At 47.6% G+C, this 15,341-nt stretch overlaps 1 protein-coding gene across 1 annotated transcript; it reads left to right on the top strand.

The window, feature by feature from the left end:
• Positions 1–9,970: 9,970 nt before the first annotated feature.
• On the top strand, positions 9,971–13,191 carry LOC306800421 (protein Mis18-alpha-like). The gene is made up of 5 exons (XM_079302520.1): positions 9,971–10,315; positions 10,397–10,463; positions 11,124–11,246; positions 12,260–12,353; positions 13,074–13,191. The coding sequence occupies exons 1-5, from the start codon at positions 10,057–10,059 to the stop codon at positions 13,152–13,154; spliced, it is 624 nt and encodes a 207-aa protein (XP_079158646.1). The 5' UTR covers positions 9,971–10,056; the 3' UTR covers positions 13,155–13,191.
• Positions 13,192–15,341: the final 2,150 nt, after the last annotated feature.

The following is a 15,341-nucleotide window of genomic DNA, read 5'->3' as shown; positions in this document are numbered from 1 at the left end:
AGCAGGAAATCTGTGAGCCGACTGTAGCTGAGCTCAGCCGAGCCGAGTTCAGCCAAACCGAGCTGAGCAGCACTGAGTTCAGCCGAGCCAAGCTCTGCCGAGCGCAGCGAGTGGCATCGAGTTCAGCCAAACATGGATGAGTGTAGCCGAGAATAGCCGAATTTATCCGGAGAGCCGAATCTGGCCCATTTCATCCCAGCCGAGCTCTGCTGGAGAGCTGAATGTGGCCGAGCGTAGCCCATAATAGCCGAGCTCAGCCGAACACTGTGCACGGCACCGAGTTAAATCGAACCGGGCCAAGCTCCACCGCACTCCCAGAGCGGCACCGAGCTCAGCCGAACCCCGCCGCTGCTCCCGTGCCCTGGGTTGGCCGGAGTGCAGCCCCTGCCCAGCTCCTGCCTCACCCCGTGCGATGGCCGGGCCGCCCGCGGGGCTCGGCGGAGGAAACAGCGAGCGGGAAATTGCTTAACGGCGGGGGGAACGGCGAGCTCCGCGTGTTTAACGGCGCGGGGAACAGCGAGCTCCGTGTGTTTAACGGCGCGGGAAACAGCGAACACTGTGTTTAACGGCGCGGGGAACAGGGAACACTGTGTGTTTAACGGCGCGGGAAACAGCGAGCTCCGTGTGTTTAACGGCGCGGGGAACGGCGAGCACCGCGTGTTTAACGGCGCGGGGAACAGCGAACACTGTGTGTTTAACGGCGCGGGGAACGGCGAGCACCGCGTGTTTAACGCGAGGCAGCCCCGCTCTCCTTGCGCTGCGGCTCTTGCCGAGCTCAGACCAACGAGCAGGGGGCACCAAGTTTGGCCAAACCAAGTCTAACCGACTTCTGTCAAATCTAGGCAAGATAAGCTGAACTGAGGCGAATCCAGAAGTACCGAACCGAGCTCAGGTGAGCTGACTGAGCTCAGCCGAACCGAGCCGTCTTCAGCCCATTTGAACCTAGACGAGCTCGCCCTAACCGAATTCAGCTGAACCCAGCTGAACATAGACGAGCTTAGACAATATGAAATTCTGCGGAACTTGTATTTTCTGATGTGTAAAGTGACAAGGACTCTGCCGAATTCCAGCACGCGAGCAAGAACAGCAGCAAAAGCTCCGCCTGAAGTTAATTTGCCCCCTTGGAGCCAGCCAACATCACAAAAGGCAAAGAGACTGACAGTAGGAAGGCAATACTATTTATTGTTTTCTTCCACCACACCTTGGTTGCTTTCGTTTAAAAAATATTACTGACACCTTGAACATGTCCCACAGCATTCCCAAACTTCAAACAGCTGGGATCACACTATGATTCCAACACATTCCGGTGGCAAGTGCTCCGTCCCGGCAGCTTTCCAGGGTGCTCTGATGGCCATTAATTAGCGCGGATGCAGTCACTGCCTAATGAATTCCTGTCCGACCCTGCGCTCCCGTTCGTAGCCGTGCTGAAAAGAATGAGACGGAGGTGTCTTTACAAACAAACGGTGGGTCTGCTCGTAGATAAACCCAGGTACTGACAGGTGAAAGAAGTAACGACTGGAACCATGAATTCCTGAGGAATCCCACTAATTGACACTTTTTGTTGCTCACCCAAGGGCGTGCTAAATTCCCGGACTTGGAGGCAAAGAACAATAGACACAAAGAAAAAGAAGGTGTGGTGGAAGAAATGCACATTAGAACAGGGTCTGTATTAGGCGCTTCGGGAAGTCTGTACTTCTCCAGTACCTCAGCCAATGGGGAAGAGAAGGAAATGCAGCTGGGAAATTAGGATAAGAAGGAGGCTGCTTACTCCAACAGCTTGAGAGACCGCATGGGAAATGCCCATGGCCTTTCCCTTTATTCGAATAAAGTTACAGGACTCCTCTGTCTCCTTTTTGGACACGAACCTCTGGTGTTTGTGGATTAATTTTCCTGACAGTGCGATGGCCGGGCCGCCCGCGGGACTCGGTGCCAGGAAAACAGCGAGCTCCGTGTGTTTAACGAGAGGCGGCCCCACTTTCCCCGGCCGAACCGAACCGAACCGAGCCGAGCCGAGGGGGGCTCTGGGGAGTGCAGCGAGCCCGGCCGAACCGAGCCGAGCCGAGGGGGGCTCTGGGGAGTGCAGCGAGCCCGGCCGAACCGAACCAAGCCGAGCTGGGCTCTGGGGAGTGCAGCGAGCGGCACCGAGCCCGGCCGAATGGTGCCGAGTTCAGCTGAACGGAGCCGAGCTCGGCGGAACCGAGCCGAGTAATTAAAAAAGGAGAAGCAAACCCTCAAAGTCTGAACAGCAGGCCCAGCACAAGTAGGCAGGCTTGGCATTTTATTTGCTATGCTGCAGGTGTATTCAAGACATATTTCCTCTTTGTTTCACAGAAGCAAGACAAAAAAAAAAAATTCTTACCAAAGCAGGATGTTTTCTCTCCAGTCTATCAAGTAGCTAAATATCACCAGCTAGCTATTCATACTTTAAAATCAGCTGGAGAACTTGCATCCCCGAGGCCTGGGGACTGTCTGAGGAGAACTGTGGCCAGATCTGTTAATTGTTGAGCTCCTCTAGAACAGCAGAGAGGTTGGAGGAGGCTGGAAGAGTTCCAGTGTCCCAGTACCCAAAGAGACTGAGCTGGTCAAGCTAGGTCACATTTAGGCAGTGCTGCGACTGACCCCGGCCCAGGCAAAATCACAGAACTCAAGCTAAGATACAAATGAAAAAGTCTTTCAAAGGACAGGGAAGCCAATTCCAGACTGTGTGGGTTTGGACAGACAAGTACAGTGACAATGTCTGATGTCATTTTTTGAGGGAAGTAGGATTTGAAGGACAAAGGCAGCTGCACATCTGTAATTTCCTATGAGGGTGGTCATACACCACCACATCCAAATACTGAATGGAGTTTCTTACTGCAAGAGATCTGTCTGGAGCCTGCAGGGAGCTTTGGGGCCCTGGATTGAGCAGCCTGAGAGCAAGAAACATGGATGAGGGATGAGATGCAGATCTTCCAACTCTCTAGGCATCCAGCTTGAGTTCCTCTCCAACACCATCTGGTAGGAAAGTGATATCCAGAAGATTTGTGTTGTGCATGGCTATCAGGAATGCACAGCCTCCAGTGAAATGCATGGGACACCTGGAAGGAGCTCAACCTGTCCTCTTTGCATGGTGTGAAATTCCAGCCTTGGCCAGGAACCATCTCCAGCCACAAACCCTTATTTTTCTGTATCGTTTTGGATATTAATACATATGATTGAAGCAAATGTTAATGCTCTGCATCCCAGCAGCGTGATCAACAGCTGCCTTAGCAGGTTTGAAATCATTGGTCCCATGCTCCAGATCTTTTGTCTTATTTCTGTGGGATAGTGCAGTGCTGACAAAAGGGACTGGGGCATGGATACCTCACTGCAGGGCTTGTACAGGAATCAGCCTCTCCCAAACTCATCCATCAAAATTGGCACCAAGTATTGCAGAGAAGTGTGTGGTGCACTCAGCTCATGGATTCAGGTCCAGGACCTCTCAGTGTCTAAGGATTCACCTGTGGCATAAGTGAACAGAGCTGTTGCATAGGCCTTTGTGAAGATACTGACAGTGACTTGTTTCTGTGCAGATAAGAACAAGGCACTCTGCTGTGGAGGGTGGTGTGCCTTGCCAAGAGAGTTAACCCTTGGTGTTACACAGTGGGGAAGAGATGGGTGTCCTGCATAGCCAAAATTGCATCCGCACTGCATCAAAAGAGGTGATAGAGGGGAGGAATCTGCCAGGGCAGGGGGGATTCTGCTCCTCTCCCCCATTCTGGTGAGACCCCACCTGCAGAGCTGCCCCAGCCCTGGCATCCAGCACAAGAAATATCGGGAGCTGTTGGCAGAAGTGCAGAGGAAGCCATAGAGATGCTCTGAAGGGTAGAGCCCCTCAGCTCTGGAGCCAGGCTGGGAGAGCTGGAGGTGTTCACCTGCTGAAGGCTCCGGGGAGACCTCAGAGCGCCTTCCAGGCCCTAAAGAGGCTCCAGGAGAGCTGGAGAGAGACTTGGGATAAGGGATGGAGGGACAGGGCAGGGGGAATGGCTTAACACTATCAGAGAGCAGGGTTGGATGCGATGTTGGGGAGGAAATCTTGGCTGGGAGGGTGGTGAGGCCCTGGCCCAGGGTGCCTGAGAAGCTGCATCCTCCCCCCAGGATGTGGGCGAGCTGGGAGAGCACACAGGGTCCTGTATGTCCTTGGCTGGACAGAGATGGATGAGCACAGAAATGATGAAGGTGAAAGTTCTCCAGCCTTGACCGGTGACGTGAGTGTGCATTTGTTGGGTGAGTGTATCAGAATTATCAGAGGAAAAGAGACACGAGGTTTCCATACAGATATTGGATGGTTGTCATGCCAAGGGCAGTGGGTGGGTGACACAGTAGAGGGGATGACAGGGTAGGGAGGTACAAGTTTACACTTGCGGCTTCTTCCAAACACTCTGAGATTTTAATGTGCACAGATTTTTCTTACCAGTTTTTTAGGAACAGTAAACTTTTGGTAACATGCTTCTTTTAGCCTGCAATTTCATGTCCATTTCCATGTCTGTTGTGTTGTTAGTCTGCCTCCTGCTTTGTGGTTTATTTGGGTAAGCTGCCTTTTTTTGGTTGTTTCTGTTACCTTTTGTGAGCATGCCAGAGGCTCTGGGGTGCCAATAAATGAGAATATTAGTGCTCCTTTTGTTTCCCCTCTGCATGTTTGTGACCTAATCCTGAATCTCTGCCCAACCTGCTGAGCTGAATTTTCTGCGTCCTGATCTGATAAAGGAGGAGCAGTGGGCAAATGCATTAAGAGGAACAGTGGGTCAAGAGACACTCTAACCAAATACTGACAGAAAAAGTATCACCTCTGTGCAGTTATAAACATTGTGTGTCATTACTGGATCACTCGAGGCAGTGAATGTTTGCTTCAGGTTATTTTTTCCCACCAGTATCTACTTACTTTATCCCTGGTTATACTTACTTTGCTGGCGTTGATCCAGAGCAGGACATACACAGTAAAATAAGGAAAAGAAAGGTCACAAATGCAGCAAGGCCGACCCAAAAGGCAATGACGATGGAGTCTGTGGACACAGCGCAGTAATTCTGTCACGTGCATTTTTCATGGCAAAAATAAAACACAGCAAGATGATTTATCATCTCTATTAAAGGTGTGCCATTTGATTCATTCCGTTTCTCCTTTCAGAGAGAGGAATCTAAGTGCCAATTTGTTAAAGGCCTTGTGAGCCTCCTCACAGTGGATGATAACAGGGATGAGGGAGGGGTTGGGAAAAGCCTCCAGACTGTTGTGGTGACCAGAACTGTGCAGATATTTGAATATGGTTCCTTTTACACAACCACAGTGCAGGAAGCCTGAGTGGTTGCTGTCTAATCCTGCAGGATCTTTAAGGAGAGGCCCTCGGGAAGGGAATTCCAGCCTTGAAAGCATTCTATTCCACGAGAAAGAGCAAGGGAAGTTTGTTGCCAAGTCCCTGTGACACTCCTAGCACACCAGTGCAGTGGGAAAGAATGTGCCCCTTGCCCTGTTCAGCTGCAGTGCCCCTGCAACCACATAAAATAGTGCAAGATGTTGCCTGCTTTGCCAGGAGCAAATGCTTTACTGAAGGAAAAAGGATTCTCAGTGCCAAAGTGTGTTCTTGGTTTAGTGGAGTGCGAGGTGGCTGGGGGAGCAAAGGGAGCTGTTCTTTCATCAAGGCTACAGCACTGTGCCAATTATTGCCTGAGCCTCTGAGGGAGGGGACGAATCTGCTCCAGCCCCCACTGCACATTTGGCCACTGTTTCAAAAATTCCCCTTCCTGGGATCACTGTGGTGGTGGTGGTGGTCTTGGGAAGTTTGGGTGCTCTGCCCTGGATTCACAGCCGGTGACTCACTTTAGATGAGGTGGAAAAAGAAGGGTCACTGACTCCAGAGAGCAATATTGACCAAGATAAAATAAATCTTCCCTCTGAAAGTACAGAAAACATTGTGTTCTTTGAAACGAGTCCAGTATGTTTGATTGAGTGTTTCTTTGTGAAAAAGTTCAGTATGTGTTGGCATCAAAGCCACAAAGAGATTAAGGGAATTAGTCCAGCTCCTTTGAAACCCAAAACTAGAGCTGGCCAGCTGTACCCTTACCCTGAGTTTTGGCTGGGCTACTGAGAAATATCAGTGGGGACGGGCAGCTTATTTTATTTTTCCTTTGCCCAGGGACATTTTGAAAAACCCAATGTTTTGAAGTATTCCATGCCATTGGGACAGAAATTAAGAGTTTGGATTTATAGAATTCCCTATCAGAGCTATTTTTGCTATATCTTTTAAAAACAGTTTAAATACCTTTAATGGAATTTACTGAAGCTAAATAAATTCGCTCTAGGGCCCAGGTGGACCTTGAACCCAAATTTCCTGGGTTTAAATTCTGCAACAGGTATTTTTTTTTAAACTTGAATAACACATTTTAATATCTTACCAATCTATAAAAAGCTTTCCTATTGCTAAATTTCACCATCACCTTTTATGCATGTGTGTGTGCATGTTTTTAAATAGCCTACTAGTTCATGGACCAATTAAGATTTTTCATTATTTTTGTACAAAATTGAGAGACATGCTCAACATTACAAATAGAAAGCAAGACCATGGCTTTTTATTTGGGTTTAGATTCATTTTCATGAGACAAATTCAGTCTCACAAAGTTTCAGGGACCAGCCATACAACAGAGGAAAAGAAGTGCAGAGATTCAGGTCCCTGTTTGACATTGAAAAAAATATAAAAACCTTAGCAGGCACAACTGAAGCGGGGAACTGCAATCCCATCCTGGGTTTACAGGGACTGTGCAGTTCCCTTGGGCTGCCCCAGCGATGGCCCTGAGCACATGAAGCCAATAATCCCAGCAGTGGCTTCTCGAGGTACAAAATGTAAATATTATGCCAGGACAGGAAAACCTGCAAGGTACATTCATTGCTTGACTGGTGCTTTTACTCAAAATGAGGAGAAAACCTAACCAGCTGTGGAATTGTTTCCCTTGGTGTTTTCACTAGAACTTGCAATCCACTGTTCTCCTACTGGTATTTGGAGAAGGAAGAATAATAGTATCAAAAGGGTGCAGCCTCTATTCCTCCTAGGCTGCTGACATGGAAAAATGTATATTTTTATCTCTTTAGAGTATAAAAATGCCTGAAAGGTGGCAGACTTCTCTTCTTTAGGGGGAGAGAACAAGTGGGACAAAAATGTCAATACAAGATCAGCTTACCTTGCTTTTTAAGGGAAATAAGTGTGATGAAATAATTCATAAGCACATATGGGGTAATTTCCTTCTCAGAGCTGGCAAGAAATTTAAATTAAATTTAATAGAGGGTGAAAATCTTGTCTCAGAAGGTCAGCTTCTACAAATTTCAAGAAAACAGGGAGCTGAAGAAAGAGAAATATCCTATCAATTGCCAGGGAGGGAAGTGCTATAAGAGAAACGTCACCTCTGTTATGCACCAGGTGATCCAAATGGTAGAAAAATGTTATTAAGGAGGAAGCGGGAAAGGTTTATTCCTGATTTTTGGGTTTTGCTTTGCCAGCCACACGCCAGAGACCTACATCCAGCTTAGCTAAGCAGTTTGGGATTTCCCTGGTGGCATTTACCCTGGGGGTAATAATCTGGTCTGACTTTAAAATTAAGAGAATCAGAGGAGCTGCCCATAACTTGCCTGGTCCCAGCAGCACCAAAGGTTGCTCTACAGCATTAAAAAGTGAGATTTTCTGTGTGAAAGGGTGTGGATACTCACACCACTTTCTTTAAGGTGTGGTGCTCTAAGTTCGGAGGCAATAAACCCTCAGCTGATCTGAATGCACAGAAAAAACTTTTTCTAAAGGTGGTGCAGGGTCAGTTTCTGCTCCTTTTTCCTACTGCTGTCCAAGAAAGAGAAGGACAAGCAGCTCCTAACACAGGCTAATTCAACCTTTGGCATCAGAAAGGCAGTTTCTTGCATTGTTAGAGAGAGAGCCATGAAGATGTTCTGAAAGGCCATCACCTTTTCCTGGAATATATAATGATTTCACTGCAATAACCTTGGGAAAAACAATTTTAGTCTCTGAAACCACATCTGAACAGTTGCAGCCATCTTCAGTAAACTAAACTGAAATGAGTAGAGCCCATAGCTTTGGTAATTAACTGAAGGTAAGCCTCAGGCAGAGGCTTGACAGAAATCAAGGGAAAGCACTGCCTGCAGCATAAATGACCTTACCTGCTCTCCCTTGGTCTTTGTCAGTCCATCCACCACCCTCGGTTAATCCAGCCTGATGCAGCTTGTCATTTTACTTTAGCAACACCTAACAACTGCACTTATATTAGAAAAACCAAAATAATTTTCCACTCTAAGTAGCCATAAAAAGACATTGCTGTTTCACTGTGCAAAGCCAGGTGTGAAATGGAAGGAGCTATTGCAAGGTGAGTTGGGTGAATACTACTTCATATCCTTTGAAAATAAAATGCAAAGCCCAGCAGTCAGTTTCCACAGCAGCAAAGCATTAGCACAATAATAGATATTATTACTTTATTAGCTCAGCAGCACTAAATCAAAGGAACCAAGATAAAAGAACATGTTTGCAGCTTATTGTTCCTGGCTGGAGGAAACATACATTTCCTTTGCTAAAAGGCTGAGTGTTTATCAGTGGCAATGTCAGCCTTGTCCCAAGATGAAAACAAAACCAGGTCAGTGAGATAAGCTATGCAACATTTTTTCTGTGCTGTATTAGCACCTACTATTCCCCAATACTTACATTTATTAACCTCCAACTTGCTTCCATCTACTGGAACTGGATCTATGTAATCCCAGTAATATTCGTAAGACCAGAAATACTCAGAGGAGTTTGTCCTGTTAGCCATGTCAGTGGCGCCTTTTAAACCAGCTCAGAACTCCGACCCACTGCTTTGCTTCATTGTACCTCAGCGCTCTCAGAAAGAGAATTGCACAACTGATGTCTGTGCCAATTACTGGGGTCCCGCAGCTCAAGGACCGCCTTGGGACTGAAAACATCCAGTGGCAATGAGGATTAATGCATGGCACAGATGTAAGAGCATTCCTGAAAGTGCAATCCTCGCTTCTTGCCGGACACTCATGTTATTCGTCAGCATGTTTTCAAGTGCGATGGGTGTCTCGGAACCTAGGGACAGGGTGGACAAGTGTCAGCTGGGTCACAAACCCTTCTCTCAGAGCAGCGCGCTGTTCCTGGGCGCTCCTGAGCACAGCTGCGCTGAAAAGCATTCCTGAATGTATGTGGGTGGGAAGGGCTGGGGTCTGGAGGGGCCACAGTGGGAGTGGGCGAGGGCACTTGGCCTGTTCAGCCCGGAGGAGGCTGAGGGCAGAGCTCGCTGGACTGCAGTTCCTCCCGAGAGGCAGCTCCGGTCTCCGCTCCGTGTGGGAGACAGGGACAGGACCCAGGGAGCGGCTGGAGCTGTGTCTGGAGGGGGTGATGTTGGATACCAGGGAAAGGTTCTTCCCCCAGAGGGTGCTGACACTGCCCAGGCTCCCCAGGGCACGGGCCCGGCTCCACAGAGCTCCAGGAGCGTCTGGACAGCACTGCGAGGGTGGGATTGTCGGGGGGTCCGTGCAGGGCCGGGCCTTGCACTGGATGGCCCTTGTGGGACCCTGCCAGCTCAGGACGTTTTCTGAATGAGACGTGACTTGATAAAACGCTTCATATATACGGGTGTACTGCAATAAGCACACCCTTCGCTTTGGTTCCGTGACCGCACGACGTCCAAACGCCCCACAGGCGGTGCGGGGGCGACTCCGGGGCAGCCCTCGGCGGGCGGGCGGTCCCGGGCCGGGCCCCAGGAGCGGGCTGATTCCGGGCCGGCGCCAGGAGCGGTTCCGGGCCGGACCCCAGGAGCGCTTTTGGGACAGGGCTCAGGAGCGGGCTGTCCCGGGCCGGACCCCAGGAGCTGTTCCGGGGCACGGCTCAGTAGCAGACTGTCCCGGGCCGGGCCCAGGAGCGGGCTGATTCCGGGCCGGACCCCAGAAGCTGTTCCGGGCCGGGCTCAGGAGCGGTTCCGGGGCGGCCCTCGGCGGGCGGGCGCTCCGGGGCGCTGTTCGGCGTCACTGCCGCTTCCTCGGCGGGCGATTCGAAGGCGATGTCGGGAAGCGGGGCCGCTGCCGCTCCCTCGGCGGGCGGGCGGGACTCGATGGTGTTGTGCCCGGAGCTGCAGTCCTCGCCGTCGCCGCTGGAGCCGGGCGGCGGCCGGGCCGAGCAGCAGGAGGAGCAGCGAGAGCTGCAGGCGGGCGCAGCTCCCATGCCCATGGTGTTTATGTGCGGCGGCTGCAGGCGGCCCGTGGGGGACACCACGAGCTGGGAGTTCAATGACGAGGAGAGCGGCTGCATCGGGCTGCGCAGTGAGTGCCGGCCTTGCCATCCCGGCACGTCCCCGCGGTCACTGCCGGCATCCCTCCCTCCCTCCCTCTCTCCCGCTGCAGGTGCGGCCGCCAGCGTCACCGTGGACCCGGAGCGGAAGCTCTCGATGCTCCCCGGCGAGTACGGATGGTGAGCGCTGCTCCTGGCTGGGCACAGTGCCGGGGCACTCGGGGGTTCCCGGAGAAGGTGCTGAGGACAAGCCCGGTAAAGGGCCCGGAGCGCTCATGTGCCCCCGAGAGCCCCTGGAACACTTACTTGGGGTGGTCTGCACGTTCTGCTTATGGCCTAAGGAAGAGGGATTTCTCCCAAGGACGTGTCGTGATAGACAAGGGGAATGGCCTTAGGATGAAGGAAAGCAGATTAGATTAGATATCAGGAAGAAATTGTTTCCTGGGAGAGTGTGGAGGCCCTGTGCAGGGTGCACAGAGCAGCTCTGGCTGCCCCTGGATCCCTGGAAATGTCTAAGGCCAGGCTGGATGGAGCTTGGAGCAAATTGGGATAGTGGAAGGTGTCCCTGCCCATGGAGGGGGCTGAGCTTTAAGGTCCCTTCCACAGTTTAGTGATTCTGATGGTCTTGCTGAGGTCAGTCAGCCTAAGAAGCTGTTGCAACATCAGGCTGAAAGATGAGTGCTCATAATTTACACTGTGTAAAGCAAGAATGAATGCTTAAAAAAATTTTAATGCGTGGTTTTTTGTTTTTTTTTTTTTTGTTTGTTTGTTTTTTTGGGAAAGGGAGAAGAGGTGCTTCCTTTTATTTTCTTCTAAATAGATGTTATTTCTTACTTACAGCATGGTAGAAACCTTACTCTGCTCTGGCTGCTCAAGGACACTTGGCAGCATCTACAGGTGCACCCCAAGGCATCTTGACTACAAGAGAGATTTGTTCTGTTTCAGCGTTGACTCTGTTGAAAGGTAAATGCTGAATGTTTATGGGTCAGCCTGCCAGTTCCACTTCACTCAGCAGGCATTGCACTGAGGGTGCTCCTGTTATACTCTGGCAAGTCTAGAGGCAGCTTTTTCTGCTGCTCTGTCCCAGAGTGATTTTCTGTGTTGCTGCTGTTGGCATCATAGTGCTCAGCTGTGAGGAACCTGTGTAAGGCAAATCCTGGGAAAAACAACCAGGTCTGCCTTTTGTATGAGAAATTGCATTGCAGCCAAGAAAATATCACCAGGTCCAGGGCAGAGGAGGGTTCCTTCTCATTGATTGGAAGAGTACACAAACCAAGCTCCAAACAGGCCTGGCTGCAGCCTGTGAGGGGTCAGCAATATCAGCAGCAAGTGTGGCTGGAGGGGCTCAGGCAGAACTTGGGGTGGGTCTGACCTGTACTGGCCACAACTGCTCTGTCCTTGCTAAGGTGGGCAAAGGCAAATCTGACAAGTGAGTATGTGACTGAGACTCTCACTCAGCTGTCTTCAAATCTGTCTAGAGAATTAAAGTGTGCTTGGGTTTAGGTGTTTATGGTACTTAAAAGTGGTCTTAAAGTATTCTTCCATAATTATATCCTGAATTTAGGCTCCATGTTGCAATTCTTTTATGCAAGCATTGTTTTAATAGACAGTGATTGTTCATCTGGACTAGTTTTAATGTCTCTGTCTTTTTCTGAAGTTCCCATTTATTTTGCTGTATTGCTGTGGATGTTCACCTTTGTACTTTGGGCAGTGTTTTTTTCCTTCATTCCGGAGATATGATACTTTGTTTTTTTTTCCACGGTAGTCAAATTCTCTGAAGCACTAACCTGGCTGCAGAATGGCACTTTGTTGGAGAGTAATGCTGCTTCTCCTAGTCAATGCTGCCCTTGGTCCAGTTTTTCACTGTGTGCTGTAGCCCCAGAATCCATGGCTGTCTCTCAGGGCTGTGAAGTAGTGCTGTGTTTGGGTTTTTGGCTTCAGAGTAGGAAGTGCATGACCTAATCTGTGCATCTCAGCTATATTCTAGGAACCACAGAAAAGCAAGCTGTTATTCATGAGGAGCCCCTTACTCTTGAAAGTCGAGCTGTCTTCCAAGAGGAGCTGCAAAGGGTGAGATTTAACGTTATCTCATTCTTTGTTTAAATCACCTCTGTGAAACCTTAGTGTGCTTCATTAGTTTCTGAGAATAGCTTATTTCACCCAGAGCAATTCCATACATTGTAACATGCGCTGGATGCCTTCATGTCATTGGTATCCTGTGTTATGCAAGATTTTCAGTAACTTTTCCTTCAATTTTCATGGTAATTAGCATTTTCTGTTTATCAAGCACAGCATTAGGTTCCTATTTATGTCTCAGTAATTTGGTATGTTGTTTCTAGTTAGTTCTGATTCACCTTTCCAGATCTTTACTTAACTTTTAGTCATGTTTCTTTTGCCTTTTGTGCAAATGGACTTAATGCTTTTGCTGTAACTTTGTATTGAAATATTACATCATAAATCAAGTTGATTTTTGCTCTACTAAAATCTTGTAACTGCAGGTAGGAAGAGCTGGGAGCAAAGTGTAAGAAAGTGGACTGTGGAAGCTGAAGGTTGTCCAGCAAAAGCTGAGTGTGTGGCTCTGACAGTGACCACGGCTGGAAAAAGTTACTGTGTGCACAGTGAATATCGGAGTGGGGCGAGGTGTCAAAGTATGAAAGTAGCAGGGAAAGAATCACATGAAAAGAATTGGTGATGTGAGATCAGATCTGAGCCCTCTCTGATGTCCACACGTGCTCTTTGTGTTGTCAATATCTGTTTGTAACCAAGTGCCTTTCCCTGGTTATTTTGCAGGTAGACATGGTAATCAGAGCTCTGGAGGCAAAACTGAGCACTATTGAGTCACGTGTGGCTGCTCTGCACAGGCTGGTCTGAGAGGAAATGCAGGCTGAGCTGCAGGACAATGTCCAAGGTGAAACTTGGCCCTGGAATCCTCTGGGCTCTGTCGGGACATTGCAAAGATGGGAAAGGGCTGCAGGACACTGGTGGAGCAGTGCTGACCCAGGCTGTGTCCCAGCCAAGGAGTTCTAATGATGTCCCTTGAGAGGACACCTCAGGGGTTTTTTCTGAATAAGGACTTCTGATCAGGCAGTCTGTAGTCTCCTGATGTAATATAAATATTTATTTCAATTCTTGTCCCTGGAAGCAAAGCATTTATCCCCATTTATCTCTGCTATTCAGTATCTGTTCAACTGGGTGTGCATTTTCCTAGGCTAATAGAAAACCTCCCTGTGACTCTGTAATTTCCAAAGGAACAGCATGAAGTCACTTTTCTTTTTCTTATCTCTGTAGCTTTAGCTTGACTCGTGCTCAAAGACAGGAATGACTCCATAGCTATATGTGGTGATTTGTTAGTTTGGTAGGGGATTTGCAAGTTCAGGGCTAAAAGGTGTAAGAAAAGGCTTTTTTGGTAGCAATAGATAAATGCTTTTCCCTGAGGTATTGAAGGTCAGTTGTTTTACAGCTTCAAAGGGAGGAAACCAAACCAGGCTGATGGTGCCACTCCTTTCAGCAAGGCTTGGTATACATTTGAGCAATTAATTCCACAGGGTTTTTTTGTGTTAATGCTGCTGTTTTGCTTGTGTTTGGTTTTCTGTGCCTTTGACTAATTGCCAGTGTCTCTCAACAGCAGGAGTGTTCCACCTAGTGTTTTTCACTAAAAGCAAGCAATTGTGGTATAAAGCAAGAATAATCTCAGAAAGTGGTTGGGGTTTTGTTTTGGATTTGGCTTTGGATTTTGTTGTTTCTGGTTTTGTTTTTTGGTGGGGTTTTTTTGGGGTTTTTTTTTTTTTTTTTTTTTTTCCCAACACTATTTAACTTGACTACTTGAGTTTTAAACTTTTCTCCAAAAACTTGGAATGAATATCCTCATTCTGCCCCATTGGTAGGCACTGTTTATCTTATAAAAACTTCTATCCTCAACTGCCCTGTTTTGAAGCAGTGCTCCAGTTTATCCTGCAGTGATGTGTCTTGCATCCTTTTCTGTTCAGGTAACTAAAACATGTTGTGGTTGCCATACCTGCCACAGGAGCTCACATTACTTCAGTGTAATTTGTGAGGCAACTGGGAGGAGAGGGAAGGACTGGGCCAGAGTACTAAGGAACTCAGAATTTCAGGTGTGACACAGAAGAAAGCTCAGGTTGCAAAAAGGGAAATGTGTGCCCGAATTGTCTTGAAGCGGTGTTGCTGTCTGTTCTCCTTCAGTTGTGTCTTCTGAAAATGAGACAACTGTAAATGTGTATATAATAAATGTGATTATAATAAATACAAACATAAAACTAAAAATATATCTGCATTTATAAATATATGTCCGTGTAAATATATATAAAGTACAAACAAATAGAAGTATATATGTAGGATATAATATAAATTATATCATATATATTCTAGTGTATAATATACTTAATATATAAATTACAGATATGAATATGATATATATAAATAAAATATTAAATATAGTTAAAAATAAAGGTGGGGTTTTTTTCTATTTGGCTAGAGGCGGAGCTTTTTAATAATTAGCATTAAAAATATAAACATACAAATATATGTAAAGATATATATACATAAAATAGAAATGAATTCTAATAATGTAAAGATTATGTATATAATAAAGAATAAAAGTGTAGTATATGCTATAATGTAAATTGCATAACATTTATTGAATAATATATGTAATATATATAATATCAAATGTGAATAGAAGCAGAAATTAAATATTAAAACAGGTATAAGTTTTCTGTATTTAAAGGTTTTTTTTTGTTTTTTGTTATTTATTTTACCTAAACATTAATACCAATAGCACTTACTATGCATATTATTTCTACTAGTAGAGATCGGTAGCGTTCTTAACAGTGAGGCTTGCATGAAGAACAGGAGATTTATTGAAGTTGTTGATTATGCTATTGTAGTGTTGAAACACTACACGTCCACTGCAATACCCCACATTAGCCTCGATGGCCTCCCCAGCAGGTCCCGCGGCACCGGGGCGCAGATCAGCTTCGGTTTCACCGAGGACTGAGGAGGAGAAGGAGGGGGAGCAGTGGGCTCGCAGCGGGCGGGGAG

Source organism: Erithacus rubecula (assembly GCF_903797595.1).
Source record: "Erithacus rubecula genome assembly, chromosome: 3".
NCBI classification, from domain to species: domain Eukaryota; kingdom Metazoa; phylum Chordata; class Aves; order Passeriformes; family Muscicapidae; genus Erithacus; species Erithacus rubecula.
Note: the sequence above shows the minus strand (reverse complement) of the source record. Positions and strands in the feature narration are given on the sequence as shown.